Source organism: Myotis yumanensis, unplaced genomic scaffold (assembly GCF_028538775.1).
Source record: "Myotis yumanensis isolate MYYU_CA2020_CCGP unplaced genomic scaffold, mMyoYum1.0.hap1 SCAF_2, whole genome shotgun sequence".
Taxonomy (NCBI): domain Eukaryota; kingdom Metazoa; phylum Chordata; class Mammalia; order Chiroptera; family Vespertilionidae; genus Myotis; species Myotis yumanensis.
Genome location: NW_027223753.1, coordinates 106,949,092 through 106,972,779, shown reverse-complemented (window position 1 = coordinate 106,972,779; position 23,688 = coordinate 106,949,092). Strand labels below are relative to the sequence as shown.

Here is a 23,688-nt window from a genome sequence, read left to right as displayed (position 1 = left end):
AAAAAAAACAATAGTACATTTACACAATGAAATACTACTCTGTGGTAAAAAAGAAAAATTTAACTTTTGGGACAGCATGGATGGACCTGGAGAACATTATGCTAAGTGAAATAAGCCAGTTAGAGAAAGACAAGCACCGTATGATTTCACTCATATGTGGAATATAATGAGCAAACTGAACTACCAAGCAAAATAGAGACAGACTAATAGATAGAGAACAGGCAGACCACTCTGGTCAGGGGAGGTATGCTGGGGATTGGAGGGATTGAGCAAAAAGAAAGATAACTCATGAACAACAGTGTGGTTTTTGTGGGGGTGTAGATGGGTGGAGGTGGAAGGGGGTATGAGGGTGATAAAAGGTAATGGAAAAAAATAAAAGAAAGGTAAAATATGGGTCAGATCTGATCATTCCACTGCAATTAAAAAAATTCCAAACATTTTGCTATGGTCTTTAGGTCTGATCAGACCTCTATCTTCATTCATTGTCTTGTTTTTTCTTGTTTTTTTTCATTCACTATGTTCCAAATATGACTTCTTTCTCTCCCTTGAGTATTCTAAGCTCAGTAGCACACCAGGGCCTTTGTCCTTACTTTTCTGTCTTTCTGAATCTCTTCTCCCATATTTTTGGTGTAGTGTCTCCATTCATAGTTCAAATAGTTCAAAGGTCATCTTCTGAGAGAGGGTTACCCTGACTCTCATGTTTTTCTTAAACTTTTTACTTCATAACTGAACTATCTAAATTTAATCTTAAATATTTATTGACATATTTTTAAATCTCATTCCACTAGAATATAATGTCCAGCAGTGTGTCCATCTGGTTTACTGCTATATTTTCAACATCTTTAATAGTACCTGGTACATAATAGGTGCTCAGTAAACATTTTTGAACTAATGAAGGTATGAGTGAAAGGTAACTGGAGGCTAAAAGAATCACTGAACTTGTTACATGTATTACTAAGTAGTAATAATAAATATGTTTTTAAAGTATGAAATATTTTATTTTTCAGGATTAATTGGAATACCTCAAAATGTCAGGTAAGTTTTTGTGAATAAGTTTTAATATGCTTTATTTTAAAATGTGAATTTTGTGATTGCTTTCCTTAAAAATTATAGATTTTGCCCTGGCTATATGGCTCAGTGGATAGAGTGTTGGACCTTGGATTGAAGGGCTTCAGGTTTGATTCCGGTCAAAAGCACATACCTTGGTTGCAAGCTTTATTATCCTGGCTCCCAGTCGGGAACCATGCAGGAGGCAACCAATTGATGTGTCTCTTTCTCCCCCTTTTCCTTCCATTTGCTCTAAAAAAATCAATGGAAAAATATCCTCAAGTGAGAATTAGAAAATAATAATAATTAAAAAAAAAAGTATCCTCAGTGAAGATTTTAAAAATTGTTTGAAGTTTATTTCATTTTGAATTTTTTTATTAAGTATTTGGAGAGTATATATTCATGTACGTATACTTATTTATACATATGAGCATTCCTTTCTATCTTTAACAAAAAAAGGTTAAAAGGGATTTACATTGGCATATATGTGTGGAAAGATCTCTAAAGTATGTGGGGAAATTTAGATAAAGAAAAATACAGGTAGAAAAGTAAGTCTGCAAAGAGAGGTAGTAATAAAAAGCCTGTGACAGCAGCTTGTCTTCATAGAGGAGGGCTCAAAAGTAGCCCCTGCATTTTCAAGCAATGCAAGACATCATACAAGGAGAGAAACACACTGTTTATGGGATTTGTGTGTGTGTGTGTGTGTGTGATTGTTTTTAGATAAAAGTCAGTTAGTTAAGAGATTCAGAACTTTTCCTTATAGTGAGTCCAATGAATGGGTTCTCTGATTTCAACAAGAGGAAAAGTGACTTCAGTACTCCCTTGAAGCAATCCGGGTGACTTAGGTCTTTCAGGATGAATAGGGCAGAGTGTGAATCCCTGGAGATGTTGACTAAATCACCTCTAATTGAACTGCATATGTCACCACTGGCTTTTAAATCATTTAGTATTCATCATGCTCTGTTTTGAATTTACTAAGTATTTATCGTGTTATGTTTTGAATTTATTTAAACAGCCATTTTCCAAAATGGATTTATGAAAAATCCGATTCACTCTATATATGACTTTACATACTATGAAAAAGAATTTTCGACACTGTGAAAGGAAGTTATATAGGTAGGAATCACATCAGAACAGTTGAAGCTAGTAGCTGAAAGTTTCTTGCTTTGATCATAGCACAATGGTTTAATATTTTCATTTTTAATCCATATTCAGCCTGAAAATCTATCGAATACTATAATAGGTTGATGTCTAATATACTTATGAATTATGATTTTTGTATGAAATATGAGTGTATTACTTATTGGTTATATGCAATGGTGCATGCCAACAAGAAAAAGTGAATGTATTCTGTTATATTATCATTTCCATTGTAAATCATGTGCCCTATCTTTCCCTAAAGGTGTAGTCCCCACAGCCCCTAAGCAACCTACAGATGAAATGGGAAATCAATTAAAGTCACCTGATCCAAGACCTGATGCCCCTCCAGACTATAATTCCCATTTTGTACCAGGTACGTTAAATATTCAGAAAGGATTTTTCCTCTCTCCAGACAATTATACTAATATTTAAGATTGCTTTTAAAAATAATTAGGGCAGTGGGTGGAGGTGGAAGCAGCCAAAGAGGGGATAAACGGTGGTGGAACAAATAAAATAAAAGCAAAAATAATGCCTAGCCGATGAGACTCTGTGGGTGAGCTTTCACCAGGCGGTCACAGTTCAATGCCGGTTAGGGCATATGCCCAGGTTACAGGCTGGGCGAGCATGAGGCAGCTGAACAATGATGCTCTCTCAGCACTGATGTTTCTCGCTCTCTCTCTCTCTCTCTCTCTCTTTCTCCTTTCTTATCTGAAATCAATAAAAATTCATACAAAGAATATCCAAACATTCAAAGAATAACTAAAACCTATCCTCCTCAGGCTATTCCAAAAAATGCAAGAGGAAGGCACACTTCCAAGGATTTTCTATAAAGCCAACATTACCCTAATCCCAAAACCAGATAAAAACACTACAAAGAAAGAGAATTATAGGCCAATATCCCTGATGAACATAGATGCTAAAATCTTCAACAAAATTCTAGCAAACTTGATCCAGCATTACATTAGAAAGATCATACACCATGACCAAGTGGGATTTATTCCAGGGATGCAAGGCTGGTAAATATCCATAAATCAATAAATGTGGTACCTCACATAAACAAATTGAGAGATAAAAGTCAAATAATCATATCAATTAATGCAGAAAAGGCATTTGACAAAATCCTGATAAAAACTCTCAGCAAAGGGGAATAGAGGGATCATAACTCAACATAATAAAAGCCTTATATGGCAAACCTACAGCTAACATAATACTCAATGGGCAAAAACTAAAACCATTTCCCCTAAGAATAGGAACAAGACAGGGATGCCCACTTTCACCACTCCTTTTTGACAGAGTACTGGCAGTGCTAGCCATAGTGATCAGACAAGAAGAAGAAATAGAAGGCATCCAAATTGGAAAAGAAATAAAACTGTCATTATTCTTGACAAGATATTGTACATAGAAAACCCTAAAGACTCAGTAAAAAAACTACTAGACTTAATAAATGGATTCAGCAATGTAGCAGGATACAAAATTAACACCCAGCAGTCTGTGGCTTTTTTATACACCAATAATGAACTCACAGAAAGAGAAACTAAAAAAAAAATCCCATTTAACCATTGCAACAACAAAAAATTAAGATGCCTAGGAATAAGTTTAACCAAAGAGGTAAAGGACCTGTACTCAGAAAATTACAGGACACTGAAAAAAGATATAGAGGCCGAAACCGGTTTGGCTCAGTGGATAGAGCGTCGGCCTGCGGACTGAAAGGTCCCGGGTTCGATTCCGGTCAAGGGCATGTACCTTGGTTGTGGGCACATCCCCAGTAGGGGGTGTGCAAGAGGCAGCTGATCGATGTTCCTCTTTCATCGATGTTTCTAACTCTCTATTCCTCTCCCTTCCTCTCTGTAAAAAATCAATAAAATATATTTAAAAAAAAAAAAAAAAGAAAAAAGATATAGAGGAAGACATAAACAAATGGAGGAATATACCACGTTCATGAATTGGTAAAATCAACTTTATTAAAATGTCCTTACTTCCCAAAGCAATCTGTAGATTCAGTGCAATCCCCATTAAAATACCAATGGCATATTTCAAAAACCTAGAACAAACTCTCCAAAAATTCATCTGGAATAAAAAAGACTCCAAATAGCTGTAGCAATCTTGAGAAAGAAGAACAAAGTTGGACGATCACAAGACCAGATCCCTACAAAGCCACTGTTCTCAAAACTGCCTGGTATTGGTACAAGAACAGACATATAGACCAGTGGAACAGAACAGAGAACCCAGAAATTGACCCAAGCCATTATGCTCACTTAATATTTGACAAAGGAGGCTAGAGCATACAATAGAGTCAAGACAAGTCTCTTCAATAAAAGATGTTGGACAAATTGGACAGATAGATGCAAAAAAATGAAACTTAGACCACCAACTTCCACCATACACAAAAACAAACTCAAAATGGATAAACATAAGATGGGACACCATAAAAGTCTTAGAAGAATCCGTAGGCAGCAAAATATCAGACATATGTCCTTTTAGTATTTTTACCGATTCAGCTCCTAGGGCAATGGAATCTAAGGAGACTACCTCAAAGTAAATAGCTTCTGCACAGTGAAAGAAACCATCAACAAAACAACAAGAAAAGCTCACTTTATGGGAGAAAAAATTTGCCAGTGTTATATCTGATAAGGATTTAATCTCCAAAATTTATAGGGAACTCATACAACTTAACAAAAGGAAGATAAACAATCCAGTCAAAAAATGGGCAAAGGACCTATCTAGACACTCTCCAAAAGAGGACATACAGAAGACCAAGGGACATATGAAAATGTGCTCAAAGTCACTAATCATTCAAGAGATGCAAATCAAAACAACAATGAGGTACCATCTCACACCTGTCAGAAGGACTATCATCAACAAATCAACAAACGACAAATGCTGGCCAGGATGTGGAGAAAAAGGAACCTTTTTGTATTGCTGGTGGGAATGCAGACTGATGCAGCCACTGTGGAAAACAGTAAGGCGTTTCCTCAAAAAATTAAAAATGGAACTTCCATTTGATCCAATAATCCCACTTCTGGGAATATAGCCCAAGAAAATAGAAACACCAATCAGAAAGGATATATGCACCCTTATATTCATTGCAGCACAATTTACAATAGCTAAGATTTGGAAACAGCCTAAGTGCCCATCAGCATATGAGTGTATTAGAAAACTGTGGTACATCTACACAATGGAATACTATGCTGCTGAAAAAAGAAGGAACTCTTACCATTTGCAACAGCATGGATGGAACTAGAGAGCATTGTGCTAGGGAAATAAGCCAGTCAGAGAAAGATAAATATCACATGATCTCACTCATTTGTGGAATATAATGAACAACATAAACTGATGAACAAAAATATAACCAGAGTCATAGAAGCATCGAACAGACTGTCCAACCTATGAGGGAAGGCAGGGTGTGAGGGGGTAAGAGATCAACCTAAGGACTTGTATGCATGCATATGAGCATAACCAATGGACACTAGGGGGGTTAGGGCAGGTGCTGGGGGAGGGAGTAGCTGTGGAGAGGTCAATGGGGGAAAACGAAGACTTATGTAATACTTTAAATAATAAAGAAATATATATATATATATATAATTATAAACTAAAATCAAAATTAATTAATTGAGTGTTTCAATAAAGATTGACCGACTACAGGTGCCAAGTAGTTTACTAGGTGTCAATTAAGAACATATTCTTTTCGTTATTGTTGTTAATCCTCACCTGAGGATATTTTGTCCATATATTTTTATTTTTGTATTTTTTCCATTTTTTAAAAAATTTATTGATCAGATTATTACAGATGTCCCTCTTTTTCCCCCCATAGCTTCCCTTCACCCGGTTCCCACCCCACCCCAGGCCCTCGCCACCCCACTGTCCTTGTCCATAGGTACTGCATACATGCATATAAGATCTTTGTCCCATCTCTTCCTGCACACCTTACATCCCCTTCCCCCAGAGAATTGTCAGTCCACTTCATTTCCATGCCACTGATTCTATTACATTCACCAGTTTATTCTGTTCATCAGACTTTTTATTCATTTGATTTTTAGATTCACTTGTTGATAGATATATATTTGTTGTCACTTTGTTGTTCATAATTTTATCTTTACCTTCTTCTTCTTCTTCCTCTTCTTAAAGAATACCCTTCAACATTTCATATAATACTGGTTTGGTGGTGATGAACTCCCCTAGGTTTTCTTGTCTGTGAAGCTCTTTATCTGACCTTCAATTCTAAATGATAGCTTTGCTCGATAGAGCAATCTTGGTTGTAGGTTCTTGCTATTCATCAACTTGAATATTTCTTGCCACTCCCTTCTGGACTGCATGGTTTCTGTTGAGAAATCAGCTGACAGTCATATGGGTACTCCCTTGTAGGTAACTAACTGTTCTTCTCTTGCTGCTTTTAAGATTCTCTCTTTGTCTTTTGCCCTTGGCATTTTAATTATGATGTGTCTTGGTGTGGTCCTCTTTGGATTCCTCTTGTTTGGGGTTCTCTGCGCTTCCTGGACTCGTAAGTCTATTTCTTTCATCGGGTAGGGGAAGTTTTCTGTCATCATTTCTTCAAATAGGTGTTCAATGTCTTGCTCTCTCTCTTCTTCTGGCACCCCCATAATTTGGACGTTGGTACGCTTGAAGTTGTCCCAGAGGCTCCTTACACTATCTTCATATTTTTGGATTCTTTTTTCTTTTTGCTCTTCCAGTTGGTTGTTTTCTGCTTTCTTGTATTTCAAATCTTTGACTTGATTCTTGGGATCCTCTACTCTACTGTTGAATCTCTGTGTATTATTCTTTATTTCAGTCAGTGTATGCTTAATTTCTGACTGGTCCTTTTCCATTTTTTTGGCATTCTCATTAAGTTCCTTGAAGGTCTCACTAAGTTTCTCAGAGATTTCTAGAAGATTTTTTAGTAACCTTATAACTGTGGTTTTGAACTCTACATCCAGTAGTTTGCTTTCTTCACTTCTTTCATTTGTGACACATTTCTTTGTCTCTGCATTTTGGCTGCTTCCCTGTGTTTGTTTACCTCCAGGCCAATTGGCTGTGAGGACCAGCTGTGTCTACAGTGGAGGAGCTGCTATGCAAGAGATACCCTCATGGGGCAGGACTTGCTTCAGTGGGCTTTGGTGCTCACTGAGTCTGCACCTTGAGTGTGTCACTTATGGATGTGAAGAGTTGTAATCTGGTATGGACTCGCACTGACCACTGGTTACACTGGCTCTTGGATCTCCAAGGAGGTGCAAAGTCAGCCACTGCCTGAAGCCACCCAACAGGAGCTACAGAGAGCTCTGCAGATTCCTCCTCTTTGTATGGGTTTTGGAAGTACCCAGATGAGGTCCAGCTGTGAAGCAAGGCAGGCTGCTGCATTGCTGGCCTTTGTCTTCTTTAAATAGCTTTGGGGATCCCTGACCCAGCTGCAGTTTGACAGGTTTTAGACTGAAAAAGGACAGGCCATTCATATGCAAAGGCCGCTGTGCACAGCTTGGTTAGTGTTGTAAATTGAGTGGGGTGGGGTCTCAGGGAGTCTTCAGGGCGGAGCAAATAGCAATGGCTTCCAGTCAGGCCTGCACTGGAGAAATCTGACCACTGCTGCACGCACCTCTGTCTGGAAGAAAGCTGCCCCTGTGTTCCTACCCTGATGCCAGACAGCCCAGTTTCTCCCTGTATGTGTCTGGGTCCCCCAAAGTCTTGCCCAGCACTGGAACTCAGAGCACATGGGAGTTTGTATCTCCCTTCGTTTAAAAAGCGGCATACCTGGGTGTCAGCTCCTTCCGTACCTCCACGCCTCCGCATCTTCTACCAGTCTCAATGCTCTTTCTTCCTTATTTTTCTACTTGTAGTTCTTCACTCAGCCAAGTTTCTCATGGTTCTGGATGATAGTTGTTATGTATTTTAGTTGTAATTTTGATATGGTTGTGGGAGGCAGCAAGTACAGGTATTTACCTATGCCACCATCTTGGTTCTCCTCTGCCCATATATTTTTAGAGAGAATGAAAGGGATGGGGAGAAGCTGAGAAAGAGGGAGCAAGAGAAACATCCTCCATTGATTGGGGATCGAGCCTGCAACCAATGTATGTGCCCTTCATCTAAATCCAACACAGGGCTCTTCAGTACTAGGGCAAACTCTTTAACCACTGAGCAAAACCTGCTATGCCAAGAACACAATGTTATCTTTGTAGGCTACTAAGGAATGAAGATGTACAAACATTGATGTCATTCTTTTTTCTCGATCATGGAAATGTTAAGAGAATATTGTAGGGGCATAAACAGATGATAGTAACTGACTACGAAAGACCTGAGAAAATTCCTAACTGAGGAAGTCTTGCTTTGCTGGCACAATAAAGAGTTTCTAGGCCAAACAAAAAGGAGAAGAGACCGTGGCTGGCCAAAAGAACAATATGTACAAAATCACAGGCCATGAAGGTCTGGTATGAAGAATGCATCAGACAAATGGCAAGAGAAATGGAGGTGAAAAGCCATGACTGCTACTTAGGAGCTTGTAGTGTTACTAATATGATAATACGTCTGAATACACGCTTGTGGTGACACAGAAAAATGGAGACACATACTGCCAGTGAAAATCTGAGTTATAGTCTTTTTAGAAATTGATTTGGGGACATTAAAAATGGCAGTGGAATAAATGGATGCTGCACTTACACTCTCCCAGGACAGAACTGGAAATACAACTAAAATACAGCCAAATTCCTGAATAATCAAATGAAGACTTGCTGGAGAGTCCTGATTACTGAGGATGGAAAGTGGGGACCGCAGAGACTGGTAGGAAGGGCAGAGTCATGAAAGGGCTGGCTGCACTCCCACAGACAACAACTGAAGTCCTGAAGAGATATCTCAGCTGTGGGGGGTTGCCACTGAACTCTGGGGTCTAATATCCAAGTTGCCCTCCCCCACCCCCAGCCAAGAGCACCAGAACTGAGAAGGGTATCTACACAACATCTGATTGAAAAACAGCAGGGTTGTTATCTGCCAGGAAGAGATAGCTGGAAATGCAGGTGCCCTCTTAAAGGGCCAATGCACAAAATTCCCTGTGGAGCAACTCACCTTGTACTCTGGCTGAGGGAGGGTAGAATTAACTGGAACTGTGTGAGCAGAAACCAGAATCAGTGGCTCTGAAGTTAGAATTCAAAAGGAAGACACCCCAGTTTCCTGTTCTGAGTCATTTCCTTATGTAGTGGAGGTCATCTTCCTCACACAGAAATTTGCTATACACAGGCAGTTTTGCCTGAGGGGAGGACAGTTGACACACTCTATCAGAAAACATCTTGCCCCACTGTGCAGTTTCTTAAGCCCATTAAGAAACTGAGAATAATAATTAGCCTCCAGGGAGAAGCAATTACCCCACGCTGTTGAAAAAAAGCCACACCTGTGCGCAATTGCCTGAGGGCTATTCAAGAAGGAATCCTATTGGTTTGTAGGCAGAGGTGGTCTCTAGATACCTTGAATCTTTGCCTGATCTAATTAGTCAAAAACAGCATTTGACACTATCATGCACTAGAGATTGAGAGGTATAGCAGATCTACCTAGTACATAGTCACAAACCCACATGGACAGTCAAAATGAGGAGACAAAATGACAACCCCCAAGTGAAATAACAAGAGTATTCTCCAGAAGAAGAGAGAAACGAAATGGAGATAAGAAATTTATCAGATATAGAGTTCAGATTAATGATGGTAAAGATGCTCAACAGCATAAGAAAAGATAGAGTAAATATGAAAATAGAAATAAAGAATGACACAAAACAAGTAAAGAACACATTGAAAGGAATACATAGCAGATTAGGGGAAGCTGAGGATTGGATTCATGAATTAGAAGACCAGGTTGAAAAAGTCACTCAATCAGAGAACCAAAAAGAAAAATACGACTAAAAAACAGGAGGACAGCTAAAGGGAGCTGTGGGACACCATGAAACATAATAATATTCAAATAGTAGATGTGCCAGAACAGGCAGAAAGTGATAGAGAACCTGATTGAAGGAATATTGGCAGAAAATTTCCCTAACCTGGTAAAGGAAAAAGTCACACAACTTCAGGAAGCACAGAGAACCCCAAGCCAGAAGAACCCAAACAGGCCCACAGCCAGACACATCATAATTAAAATGCCAAAAATTAGAGATAAAGAGAGAATCCGAAAGGCAGCAAGAGAAAAGCAAACTTACCTACAGAGTAGTTCCCATAAGGCTGCCACCTGATTTCTCATCAGAATCTCCACAGGCGGGAAGGGAATGGCAGAAAAATCTCAGACATTTCTTGTACCGATATGTTTATGGAAGATCTCCTAGGTGCAGTGGTTCTCAACCTTCTGGCCCTTTAAATACAGTTCCTCATGTTGTGACCCAACCATAAAATTATTTTCATTGCTACTTCATAACTGTAATGTTGCTAATATTATGAATTGTAATGTAAATATCTGATATGCAGGATGGTCTTAGGTGACCCCTGTGAAAGGGTCTCGACCCACAAGTTGAGAACTGCTGTCTAGGGCAAAAGGAAACTAGAGACCCGGTGCATGAAATTCGTGCACAGGGGCGGGGGAGGGTGGTCCCTCAGCCCAGCCTGCAAGGTTGCAAACGCAAGTGTTCCGTGCCTGGAACTCACTCATTTCAAACCGATTCATTTGCCAACTCAAAAACCATGGCTATAATCTCAACTGCTATCTGATTTTAATCCTCCTGAGTATTTATATATTTTCTTCTCTCGTCCCTCCAAAAACTAATCCTAGAGTTTTGAGAATCTGGGAACTTGGGCAAAAGAGAAAACAACCAAGAAATCTGAAATCACAGTTCATTACCTCAACCAAAACCAACAGTGCCTTTTTGTTTGTATTGGCCCAACTCAAATGATCAGATCATGTGAATCATAAAGCACAAAGTACAGGTGTTCTTACTGACTGAAATGTCCAAAGTGTAATTAAGTGTGCTTTCTTGGTAGCAGTATCATTTACTCTATGCTTAAAACTTTGCATTTCCTTAAGCCTCTCTCTTTGTCGTACAGGCACACATGGTTGCATCATACTCAGATTCGCCAACTGGGACTGGGGAGTGTGGGTTTTTCCTACCGGTCCTCAGCATTAGCTGTCAGATGCACTAATCATTGTTTCCTTGCTGCATCTACCGCAGTGGAACACAAGCTCCTGGCAAGAACAGCACCCAGAGAGCATTACTGACAGATGCGTGGTTTGCTTTAGCCAGGCACTCGGCTGGATAGTTTCCTCTAACCATGAACACCCACTTTCAATCCTTGGAGCTGGCAGGGCACAGGCTGACTGGGTCCCTGCCAGAAGGGGAAAGGGTTTTACACTCACTCCGCTAGGCTGCCGGACCTGAGCAACAATCTCTCAGCCAAACTCCTCCAACCCTCTTGGACAGGCTGTCCATAGCTCTCGGGTGCTTAGAGAATGCTGAGGTTCCCTCTCTGCGAAAGGGAGCGCAGGCTCACCCAGCTTTAAATCTGGGCACTGGAGGTAGACTGGAAGTTAAGGGAGCGAGGGTGCAGGAGGGAGCTAAACGCAGGAGGCAAAAGAAGCCAGAAAGGAACGGAGTGCAGGAGAAAGTGGGGATCTTGGGAGCCATTAGGGACATGGGTGAGAGCCAAGATGCCTTAGGGAGTTTGGGGAAATGGGACGCCAGAACCAGCGGGTTCAGAAAGGGGTGTGTTTACAGGCACCAGGAGGCGCTGGCTTGGAGATCTGCAGAAGACTCCCCAGAGCCTCCAAACTGTGGGTGCGGAGGATGTGGGGAGTTGGGGCAGGGGGTAGGAGGAGACAGCTAGGGACGTGCCTTTGCCCGGGTTGGCTGTAGGAGTCTCAAATAAGGCTCCAGAGGTTGGCTTGGAGGAGTGGGAGCGGGGTGGGGTGGGTGTAGGGTGCCTGGGCTGCTGGCTCAGCATGCTCAGAAACATGCTGAGGTGCTGACGGCTGTTCCAGCAGCAGCAGTGGCTCCAGCAGCGGCGGCAGCACAGACAGTGCACAGCTCCGGCAGGCAAGGCGCCCAGCACCCATGCCTCTGGCTCCGTGCCGCAGCTGCCCTGACTTGGCCGTGACCTTCCTCCACGGGCCCAGCTGTCCCGACCTCTGGGGTGTTCCCCAAACGCAGCCCAACCCCGCCACACCCCTTGCCCCTGGCCTCCGCAGCTCGGCATGGGCGTGGGGGCGCTCACCTTGGGTGCCTCCAAGCCCTGCAACCTGTCATCGGCCGTGCCTCTCCCCGATGGTGTGGCCACCGCGGCGAGAGTACTGGTGCCCGTGTTGCCACCAGCCTCACTGCTGCCCCTGGCCAGCAAGGGCCCCGCGCCACTGTCACAGCAGTGGATGGCCGGCATGGGCCTGCTGATGGCACTTATTGTGCTGCTCATCTGCTTGCCTCGTTGCAAGCTTCCTGGCCTGGATGCCACCATCTTTGTCAGATTAATTTGCATATTTCCTCCTTATTGGCTGTGGGCTCCGCCATCTTTATAGCAGAGTTATGGTTAATTTGCATATTACTCTTTTATTAGATAGGATAGTTACCATGCTCTGAACTTATTCATCTTTCTTTTTACTTTAAGTAATTTTTTATTTTTCCATTACAGCTGACATACAATATTATATTAGTTTCAGGTATACAACCCAGTGATTATACATTATATAATTTACTAAGTGGTCATCCCAATAAATGTAGTACCCATCTGACACTATACTTAGTTATCACAATATTACTGACTATTAGAGGCCTGATGCACTTCATGCACTCGGGGCGGGGGGTCCCTGAACCTGGCCTGTGCCCTCTCACAGTCCAGGAGCCCTCAGGGGATGTCCGACTCCCACAGGGAGCGTGCCTAAGCCGTCAGTCAGACATCCTTAACACTGCCAAAGAGGTGGGAGAGGCTCCCGCCACCGCCACTGCACTTGCCAGCTGTGAACCCAGCTCCTGGCTGAGCAGCACTCCCACTCTGGGAGCACATTGACCACCAGAGGGCAGTTCCTGCATTGAGCGTCTTCCTCCTGGTGGTCAGTGCGTGTCATAGTGACCAGTCATTCTGCTGTTGGGCCGAAACCAGCTCTCTGACTTCCCCCGAGGGGTCCCAGGTTGTGAGAGGGCGCAGGCCAGGCTGAGGGACCCCATCAGTGCACAATCAGGGCCAGGAAAGGATGTGGGAAGTTGGCCAGTCGGGGAAGGACTGCAGGAGGGCTCCATGGCGTGTCCAGCCTGTCTTGCTCAGTCACGATCAGCAGGACACCAGCAGCAAGCTAACCTACCGGTTGGAGCGTCTGCCCCCTGGTGGTCAGTGTACGTCATAGCGACTGGTCAACCGGTCGACTGTGTGCCCCCTGGTGGTCAGTGCACATCATACTGAGCGGTTGAGTGGCCTTAGCACATCATTAGCATATTACACTTTGGTTGAATGGAAGACCGGACACTTAGCATATTAGGCTTTTATTATATAGGCTATTCCCGATGCTGTACTTTACATCCCCATGACTATTTTTAACTACCAATTTTTCCTTTTAATCCTTTCACCTTCTTCTTCCATCCCCCCAAGCCTCCTACATTCTGGCAACTGTCAAAATGTTCTCTGTATCTATGAGACTGTTTCTGTCCTTCTTGTTTATTTTGTTTTTTAGATTTCACACATTAGTGAAACCATATGGCATTTGTCTTTATCTGTCTCACTCAGCACAATACTCTACTTCATCCATGCTGTGCAGATAGCAAAATTTCATTCTTTTTTTTTTTTTTATGACTGTCATGGTCCATTGTATATATGCACCACTTCTTTATCCGTTCATCTATTGACAGACACTTAGGTTGCTTCCATATCTTCGCTACTGTAAATAATGCCACAATGAACATGTGGGTGCATGTGTCATTTTGATTCATGTTGGGCATTTCTTTGAGTAAATACCCACAAGTAGAATTGTTGGGTCCTTCTTTTTCTGTTATTATATACCCTTTGTTTTAAAGTCTGTTTTGTCTGGTATAAGTATCGTAACTTGAGCTTTTATTTTTTGTTTTTGTTTTTCATTTTCATGAAATCTCTTTTTTCATCCCTTTACTTTCAGTCTGTGTCTTTCAATCTGAAGTGAACCTCTTGTAGACATCATATGTAAGGTTATCTACTCAGCTACCTTGTGTCTTTTTATTAGAGCATTTAATCCATTTTCATTTGGTATTGCCATTTTATTATTCATTTTTTTTCTTATTCTTAAAGAAGACCCTTTGACATTTCTTGTAACACTGATTTGGTGGTGATGAACTCCTTTAATTTTTCCTTGTTTGAAAAGCTCTTTTTCTGTCCTTCAATTCTAAATTATAGTTTCTTTCTTTAAATAAGTGTGGGATACTCTACTTATACAAAGTTAAACGTGTTTTGCTTTGTTTCCCTGCAGAATGAAACAGAACCTTTAATGGCAATTTCAGAGCTCAAAAGGGAGTATAAAATGCCAGTTTTCCACATATAATTTGTCACATTTTTTCTTTCATTTCTCATAACCTCTCTGGATAATATGTACTTATAACTAAATAATTTGATTATACAAATTTGTATATAATATTTTTAGACATATAATCTTTATACTGACTAGCCCATAATCTAAATTGTAATTTTCTTTCTGATGTACTGATCATCAAATTTTATTACATGAGATACTCTATATTAGAATCATTAAGTTAATATCACAATAATTAATCATCAACTCATTAAAATGATATAATAATTAGTATTCTTAAGATAGTTCACATGACTTTTGGTTATTTTTTTGTTTGTTTTTAAGTATATTTTTATTGGTTTCAGAGAGGGAGAGAGATGGGGAGAGAGAGAGAGAAACATCAAAGATGAGAGAGAATCATCGATTGCAAGCCCCACACTGGGGACCACTTGCAACTGGTATGTTCCCTGCCCGGAAATTAAACCGTGACCTCCTGGTTCATAGGTCCATACTCAACCACTGAGCCATGCCGGCCAGGCTAGTTATATTGTTTTTAATAACAGTTCTATAAAAGCAGGGAAGGATATTGGATTTCCAATCCCATTTGAGTCCCTTTAAACACAATTCTCAAAGGAATTAAAGACAATTCATGATCAACTACAACATATAATTTCTTCCTTTTTTTAAAGACATTAGATCTTTCTTTTTCTTTTTCTCATTTAGTTTCATTTTACATTATTTCTAGTCACTATTACATTTTCCTTTAGTCTCTCCTGAGTCTCAGTCTCTGTCATGAGCTCTGTGTCCCTACCCTTAAACACTGGTATTCTCTAGAGTTCATTCGTCCCCTCTCTTGCCCTTCCCTGCCCTACCCTTTCTCCTTGTTCTGTTCACCCATCTTTTTACACACTCTCCCAAGTCATCTTGGAAATACCCATAGTTTCATTTGCCTTTAACCACTTATGAGTCCCGTAGCCCCATATCATCTCCTGTGTTCTAAACTCTCATTTCCAGTTGCCTATAGACCATCTCCGCACATGACCCTGGATATCAGACTTAGTGATTCTCAATCCAACTTTGGCATCTTGCTCCCAAACACATCTCTTCTGTTCTTTCTCTGCTCTGGAGGCCTACAGGGACCAAAATCAGAACCTTGAGAATCTGTCCTTGCATCCAGTCTGTTACTAAGACAATACTGTTTTTAAATGTTGATTACTATTTCTTCACTTTTGCTCCCTTCATCACAATCAAACTTCGTTGCCTTCCATCTGGACTCCTGCAAGCACCTCCTGCCTAAGCTAACCTTCTCATCTTTAAAGATTCTAAATGTAAAACTATTCACTCCACTTTCCATCATATTGGCATAAAGTTCAAGTTCTTTGCGCAGAGTATAGGTCTTTCATAAATTTCACTCCTTCCCCACCTTCCTTTCTACCTCACTTGCTAAATCTCCATTCATGGCCATTACCCCTGCAGGACTGAGCCTCCTCTGTGCAACTGCTCATCTGCATCTTTTCTCCTTGTAAAACCTTTGCCCACCATGGAGTCGCTGGTGAGGTCTACCAGTAAGTGTCAACACTTACCTCTAGGGTACCTCCTATGCCTAGGTCTGCTCCCCCTCCACTTTAATCTCATCACATACTATGCATCTATCTCTGATTATACCAGTCTCTCACGTCATGATGACCATTTGCTTTTCTTACAAATTTATGAGTTCTCCACAGCACTGGATGTCCTTAAAGACAGGTGTGTCTTTGTACACCTTTCTGTTCCTAGCAGCAAGCACAGCAGCTGCTTCTGGAAATGGGCTTGAGGAATGTTTTCAAGATAAAGTAATACTGATTTATTTCATGGCTTGTTCTCAGATAGTATTAAGATAAATAGTTTTACAATTCATGACTTTCATGAGTGGGATTTTTATGAGTAACCAAAATCACTCAGACTTCACCAGCTTCAAAAGCTACACTTCCCTTTAATGCCCAAATCACCGGAACCTGAGCCTCTGTCCAATTTGCCTTACAGAAATTGCCATCTTTGTTTTATTTCTCATCCCAAAGTACTTTCATTCCTGGTGATGGCTGGCTTTCTCAGCATTAGCTGACTCCTCACTATTGCTTTGTTTCTATACTGGTCACCCTTTACTGGCTTGAGACCAGCTTTCTGCCAGCTAAGCTGTGTTGTTTTTTTCTTGCACTGTGGTATTCCATGGGTAGTGGGATGATATGCAGAACCTAAGGATTTAAGGACCTGAAAATAGCTGCTAGCTAGAGTTGCTCTTTCAGTCTGCAGTTCCAGGCCATCCACAGAATCCCATTTTTGGTGTTTGTCTTCCTGGCCTCTGATCTAGGGGGAAGCATTGTCATTGTCATGATTTAGTTAATGGTGCCTCTGCAGTCAGAATGCTTGAGTTTTAATTCTGACTCTGCTACATATTAGTTGTCAACAAGTTATTTAATTTTCTTATGCCTCAGTTTCCTTCTTTATAAATTAAGGATAATAATAGTGCTTCCCACATAGTGTCGATATAATGATGAAAAGATTTGATACTTGTAAAGTAGTTATAACAGTGCTTGGAACATAATGAGATCTCAGCATGGATGGACCTGGAGAGTATTATGCTAAGCAAAATAAGCTAGTCAGAGAAAGATAAGTATCACATGATCTCATTCATATGTGGAATCTAATCAACAAAAGAAACTGATGCATAAAATAGAACCAGAGACATAGAAGCATGGAACAGACTGACAAATTTCAGAGGGAAGGTGGGGTGAGGGGATAAGGAGAGAGTTATCACCAGGAATTTATATGCATATATGAATTACCCATGGACACGGAAACTAGAGTGGTGAAGGCCTGGGAGGAGTGGTATGGGGTGGAGAGGGTCAATGGGGGGAAAAAAAACTATACAAACAAAGGGGACATAAAAATATAGGAGCTCAGTAAGTGTTACTATTATATATTTTTTCATAGTCAACATAGCTTCCTTCCAGGTCTACATGGAGTCTAGGACTCATTCCTTTGGGTTCTATGAAAGAGCATAGTCTCCACCTTAGCCTTCTCTCTCAAGTCTTCTTCATTCCACAGTAATGACTTTTTAAAAGAACAGCTGCCAATGGAACTGTATATATTTTTCAGGAGATGACAGTCCCTGCCCTACACAGCTGTGTGGCATTGCTTTTTTATTACAAAAAAGATAGAATATTTGCCCTAGCCAGTTTGCACAGTGGTTAGTATCAGCCCGTGGACTAAAGGTTCCCAGGTTTGATTCCTGTCAAGGGCACATACCTCAGTTGCAGGTTTGATTCCTCTGCCCTGGTCAGGTCTTGCACGGGAGGCAACCAATTGATGTTTCTCACAGGGTCAATGTTCCTCTCTCTAAAATCAATGAACATATCCTTGGGTGAGGTTTAAAAAAAAATTGTTACTAAAGATAAATGACATTTTATAATAGTGAAAGTATCAATCCATGAAGAATACATAGCACTTATGTACACTTGAAAACAGAGCTCCAAAATACATGAAGCAAATACTGAAAGAACTATAGGGTGGAATAGACAATTCAATAAATAATAGTTGGGAACTGTGATTCCTCACTTATAATAATGGGTAGAACAAGTAGGTACACAATTAGAAAGGAAATAAAAGCCACGAATAACCCTATAAAACTAGCCAAAACAGACACAAATGTATACAACGCTCTACCAAACAATAGCAGGTACACATTTTTCTCAAATGCACATATGACTTTCTGCAGGCTACACCTCCTGGTTAGGCCATAAACAAGTCTCAGTAAGTTAAAAACAATTGAAATCATGCAAATATATTCTACCACGTGAAATAAAATTAGAAATCAGTAACAATAGAAGGAAATTTGGGAAATCACAAATATCAGGAAATTAAATAGCACAATCCTAATAATCAAAGGAGCAAAAAGAAATTGCAAGAGAAATTAGAAAACACTTTGAGATGAAAAAACAAAAACACAATATACCAAAGTTTATGGGATGCAGCTACTAGTAAAACAGTACCTAGAGGGAAATTTATAGCTATAAACATCTACAAAAAATAATAAATCTCAGGTAATCCAACTTTCCACCTTAGAAATAAACCAAATCCAAAGCAAGCAGGAAGGAATCTTAAACATTAGAGCAGAAGTAAATTAAATAGAGAAAAAAAAAAAATCCAAAACAACAACAACAAAAACAGTACACAAACTCAACAAAACCAAAAATTGGTTCTTTGAAGAGATCAACAACATTGAAAAAATTTAAGCCAAACTGACCAAGAAAATAATACACAAATATTAAAATCAGGAATGAAAATAGGAACATTGCTAACAACTTGACAGAAATTAAGGGAGTACTATGAATAATTGTATGCCAACAAATTAGAAAACCTAGAGGAAATAAATTCCTAGAAAGATGCAAACAACTGAAACTGACTCAAGAGGAAATGGAAAACAGGTAAAGAGACTGAATTAATAACTCAAAATTTCTGACAAAGTACAGCTAAGGCCCAGATGGCCTCCTTAGGGAATTCTACCAAATGCTCAATGAAGGTTTTTTTAAATGTATTTGCTCTTCTTCTTTTTTTTAAAATATGTTTTTATTTGATTTTAGAGAGAGAGAGGAAAGGAGAGGGAAAAAGATATAGAAACATCAATGAGAGAGAAACATCAACTTCTGCCTCCTGCACACCCCCTGCTGGGGATCATGCCCACAACCCAGGCATGTGTCCTGACCAGGAATTGAACTGGTGACCTGTTGGTGCAATGAAGGTTTGAATAGTAAGCTTTTGCAAACTCTTAAAAAGAAGTAAGAATAGTGACTTCTTTCCCACTCATTCTATGAGGCAAGTATTACCCTATTAGCAAAATCAAACAAAGACATCACAAGAAATGAAAACTACAAACCAATATCCAAAAATGTTCAACAAAATACTAGCCAACAAATGCAGCAACATATAATAAGGGCTGTACACCATGACCAAGTGGGGTTTATGCCAAGAATGAAAGGTTGGTTTGTCATATGAAATTTAATTGATATAAAGCAAAATAAGAACAAGAACCATATGATATCACTCATGTGGCATCTAAAACAAAAAGCAACAAATAAACAAAATAAGTAAACTCATGGACACAGACCAAATTTTGATGGTTATAAGAGGGGAAAGGGTTGGGGAAGGATGAAGAGGGTAAAGGGGGTCACATATGTGGTGACTAAAGGAGACTAGACTTCGGGCAATGAGCATACAATGGAATACAGAGATGATGTATTATATAGTTGTTCACCTAAAACATGTTATTGACCTTTGTTACCCCAATAAATTTAATTTTTTTTTAAAATTAGAAATCAGTAACAATAGAAGGAAATTTGGGAAATCACAAATATCAGGAAATTAAATAGCACAATCCTAAATAATCAAAGGAGCAAAAAGAAATCACAAAATGAATTTGAACCCCTATATCACACTACATACAAAAAAAGAAAATATAGGTATGTATGTGTATGTGTGTGTGTGTGTATATATATATATATATATATATATATATATATAATCTCATATAGGACAAAAACCACATGATCACATCAATAGATATAGAAAAGGCATTTGACCAAATGAAACATCCTTCATAATAAAAACATGCAACAAACTAGAATGAGAAGAAACCTTCTGAACCTGAGAAACCTTCTGAACCTGAGAAAAGGCATCTATGAAAATCCCACATTATACTTAATAAAAATAGAATAAGTTCCCCCTACAATCAAGAACAGAGGATTTCTTCTCATGCCACTTCTATTCAACATTGTACTAGAGGCTCTAGCCAGGGTAATTAAACAAGAAAAAGAAATAAAAGTCATCTGGATTGGAAATACAGAAGCAAACTATCTATTTGCAGATGAGATGATCTTGTATACAGAAAATCCTAAGAAATGCACACAAACATGCATAGATAGCACTAATAAATGAGTTCATTAATGTAGTAGGATACAAGATCAATGTACAAAAATCCCCTGCTATTTCTATGCACAAACAATTTGAACACTCCCAAAGAAATAATAGTATAATTCTACATATAATAACATTTTTAAAAGAATAAAATACTTAGGAGATTTGTACACTGAAAATAAACTATTGGCCCTAGTCTGTTTGGCTCATTGAATAGAGCCTCAGCCTGTAGACTGAAGGGTCCTGGTCAAGGGTATATGCCCAGGTTGCAGGCTCGATCCCCAGTAGGGGGCATGCAGGAGGCAGCCAATCAATGATTCTCTCATCATTGATTCTATTTCTCCCTTCCCCTCCCTCTCTGAAATCAATAAAAATATATTTTTTAAAAAAACTACTGTTGAAAGAAATTAAAGAAGACTAATGGGAAGATATCCCATATAGATTTGAGAAGTAAATATTATTAAATGGCATTGCTCCCCAAATTGATCTGCAGTTTCAACACAATTCTTAAACAATTTCCCAGTAGGCTTTTTAAAAGAAATTGGCGAGCTAATTTTCAAGTATATATGGAAATAAAAAGCACTCGGAATAACCCGAGCAATCTTGAGGGAAAAAACAAATTTGGAAGACTGACCTCCCAATTTCCAAACTTACTACAAAGCTACCAAAGTCAAGATCATATAGTACTGGCATAATGATTGGCATGTAGACCAATAGGATAGAATTGAAAGTCCAGAAACAAATCCAATTGATTTTTGACAAAGATGCCACAACAATTCCTTGCAGAAAGAATACTGTTTTCAACAAATAGTACTGAGATAACTGAATATCAATACACAAAAGAATGAATTTGAACCCCTATATCACACTACATACAAAAAAAGAAACTAAAATGGATAAAAGACGTACATGCAAGAGTGATAAGTATAAAACTTTTAGGATAAAATATAGGTATAAGTATTCATAATCTATGACTAAGCAACAATTTTTTTATTTTTAAATAAATCTTTATTGTTCAGATTATTACAGATGTCCCTCTTTTTTCCCCCCATAGCTCCCTTCCACCTGGTTCCCACCCCACCCCATGTCCTTACCCCCTGCCACTGTCCTCATCCATAGGTGTAAGATTTTTGTCCAATCTCTTCCCACACCCCTCACACCCCCTTCCCCCCAAGAATTGTCAGTCCACTCCCTTTCTATGCCCCTGCTTCTATTATATTCACCAGTTTATTCTGTTCATCAGATTTTTTTTATTGCCTTAATTTTTAGATTCACTTTTTGATAGATATATATTTGTTGTCACTTTGTTGTTCATAATTTTATCTTTACCTTTTTCTTCTTCTTCCTCTTCTTAAAGAATACCTTTCAGCATTTCATATAATACTGGTTTGGTGGTGATGAACTCCTTTAGCTTTTTCTTGTCTGTGAAGCTCTTTATCTGACCTTCAATTCTAAATGATAGCTTTGCTCGATAGAGCAATCTTGGTTGTAGGCTCTTGCTATTCATCACTTTGAATATTTCTTGCCACTCACTTCTGGACTGCATGGTTTCTGTTGAGAAATCAGCTGACATTCATATGGGTACTCCCTTGTAGGTAACTAACTGTTCTTCTCTTGCTGCTTTTAAGATTCTCTCTTTTCAGACTCAGTGACTCTCTTTGTCTTTTGCCCTTGGCATTTTAATTATGATGTGTCTTGGTGTGGTCCTCTTTAGATTCCTCTTATTTGGGGTTCTCTTTGCTTCCTGGACTTATAAGTCTATTTCTTTCATCAGGTAGGGGAAGGTTTTTGTCATTATTTCTTCAAATAGGCTTTCAATATCTTGCTCTCTCTCTTCTTCTGGCACCCCCATAATTCAGATGTTGGTACGTTTGAAGTTGTCCCAGAGGCTCCTTACAGTATCTTCATATTTTTGGATTCTTTTTCCTTTTCCAGTTGGGTGTTTTTTGCTTCCTCGTATTTCAAATCTTTGACTTGATTCTTGGGATCCTCTAGTCTGCTGTTGGATCTCTGTATATCATTCTTTATTTCAGTCAGTGTATGCTTAATTTCTGATTGGTCCTTTTCCATTTTTTTTTTTTTGGCATTCTCATTAAGATCCTTGAAGGTTTCACTAAGTTCCTCATAGGTTTAAAGAAGATTCTTGAGTAACCTTATACCTGTGGTTTTGACCTCTATATCCAGTAGTTTGCTTTCCTCCATTTCTTTCATTTGTGACATGTTTCTTTGTCTCTGCATTTTGGCTGCTTCCCTGTGTTGATAGAGTGTCTTTGTGTGGTAGGTGTCCTATTGGGCCCAGTGGCTCAGCCTCACCAATTACCTGATGTGGACACTCTTGGTGCACCCCTTTGTGGGCTGGGTGCACAGTCTTGTTGTAGTTAAGCCTTGATTGCTATTGGTATCCCTGGGAGGAAATGACCTCCAGGCCAATTGCCTGCGAGGAGCCACTTATCTATAGTGGAAGAACTGCTGTGCTGGAGACACCCTTATGGGGCAGGACTTGCTTCAGTGGGGCTTTGGTGCTCACTGAGTCTGCCTCTTGAGTGTGTCACTTATGAATGTAAGGAGTTGAAATCTGGTATCTGACCACTGGGTACACTGACTCCTGGATCTCTAAGGAGGTGCAAAGTCAGCCACTGCATGAGTCCACGCAGCAGGAGCTACAGCGAGATCTGCAGATTTCTCCTCTTTGTTTGGAGTTGGTAAGTTTTGGAGCTCTCTAACCCAGCTGCAGTTTGTTAGGTTAGGCAGTGAAAGGACAGGCGATTCATTTGCACCACTGTGCACAGCTTGAGTGGGGTTGTAAATTGGGTTGGGCGGGGTCTCAGAGAATCACCAGGGCAGAGCAAACAGTGATGACTGTCTGTCAGCCCTCTCCATGTCTCCATTTCTCCTCGTCTCGGCATCCCCGAGTCCCCAAGTCCGGCACCCCCACAGTAACAATGGTCCCTGTGAGCAGCTCTGCGAGAAAGCCACCCTCACTTTTCAACCCGATGCAAGACAGTCCAGTTTCTCCCAGTAGGAGTCTGGGTCCCCAGAGTCTTGCTGGAAACAAGTTTAGTGTAGTCCGGAGCTTGTATCTCCCTTCCAATGGAAAAAAAACCTTGCACCCAATTGCAGCCCATTTTGCACACCTCCATACCTCTG

General features: G+C 40.0%; 1 protein-coding gene across 3 annotated transcripts in view; it reads left to right on the top strand.

Moving 5' to 3' along the window:
- PLSCR4 (phospholipid scramblase 4) overlaps window positions 1-23,688 on the top strand; it is a 61,957-nt gene that overhangs the window by 17,014 nt on the left and 21,255 nt on the right. For all 3 annotated transcript variants that reach the window (XM_070405931.1, XM_070405929.1, XM_070405930.1), the window contains 2 exons: window positions 1,008-1,035; window positions 2,450-2,560. In XM_070405931.1, coding sequence (XP_070262032.1) covers window positions 1,029-1,035; window positions 2,450-2,560 — 118 coding nt within the window. In that variant the 5' untranslated portion in view covers window positions 1,008-1,028. The remainder of the gene's footprint in view (window positions 1-1,007; window positions 1,036-2,449; window positions 2,561-23,688) is intronic.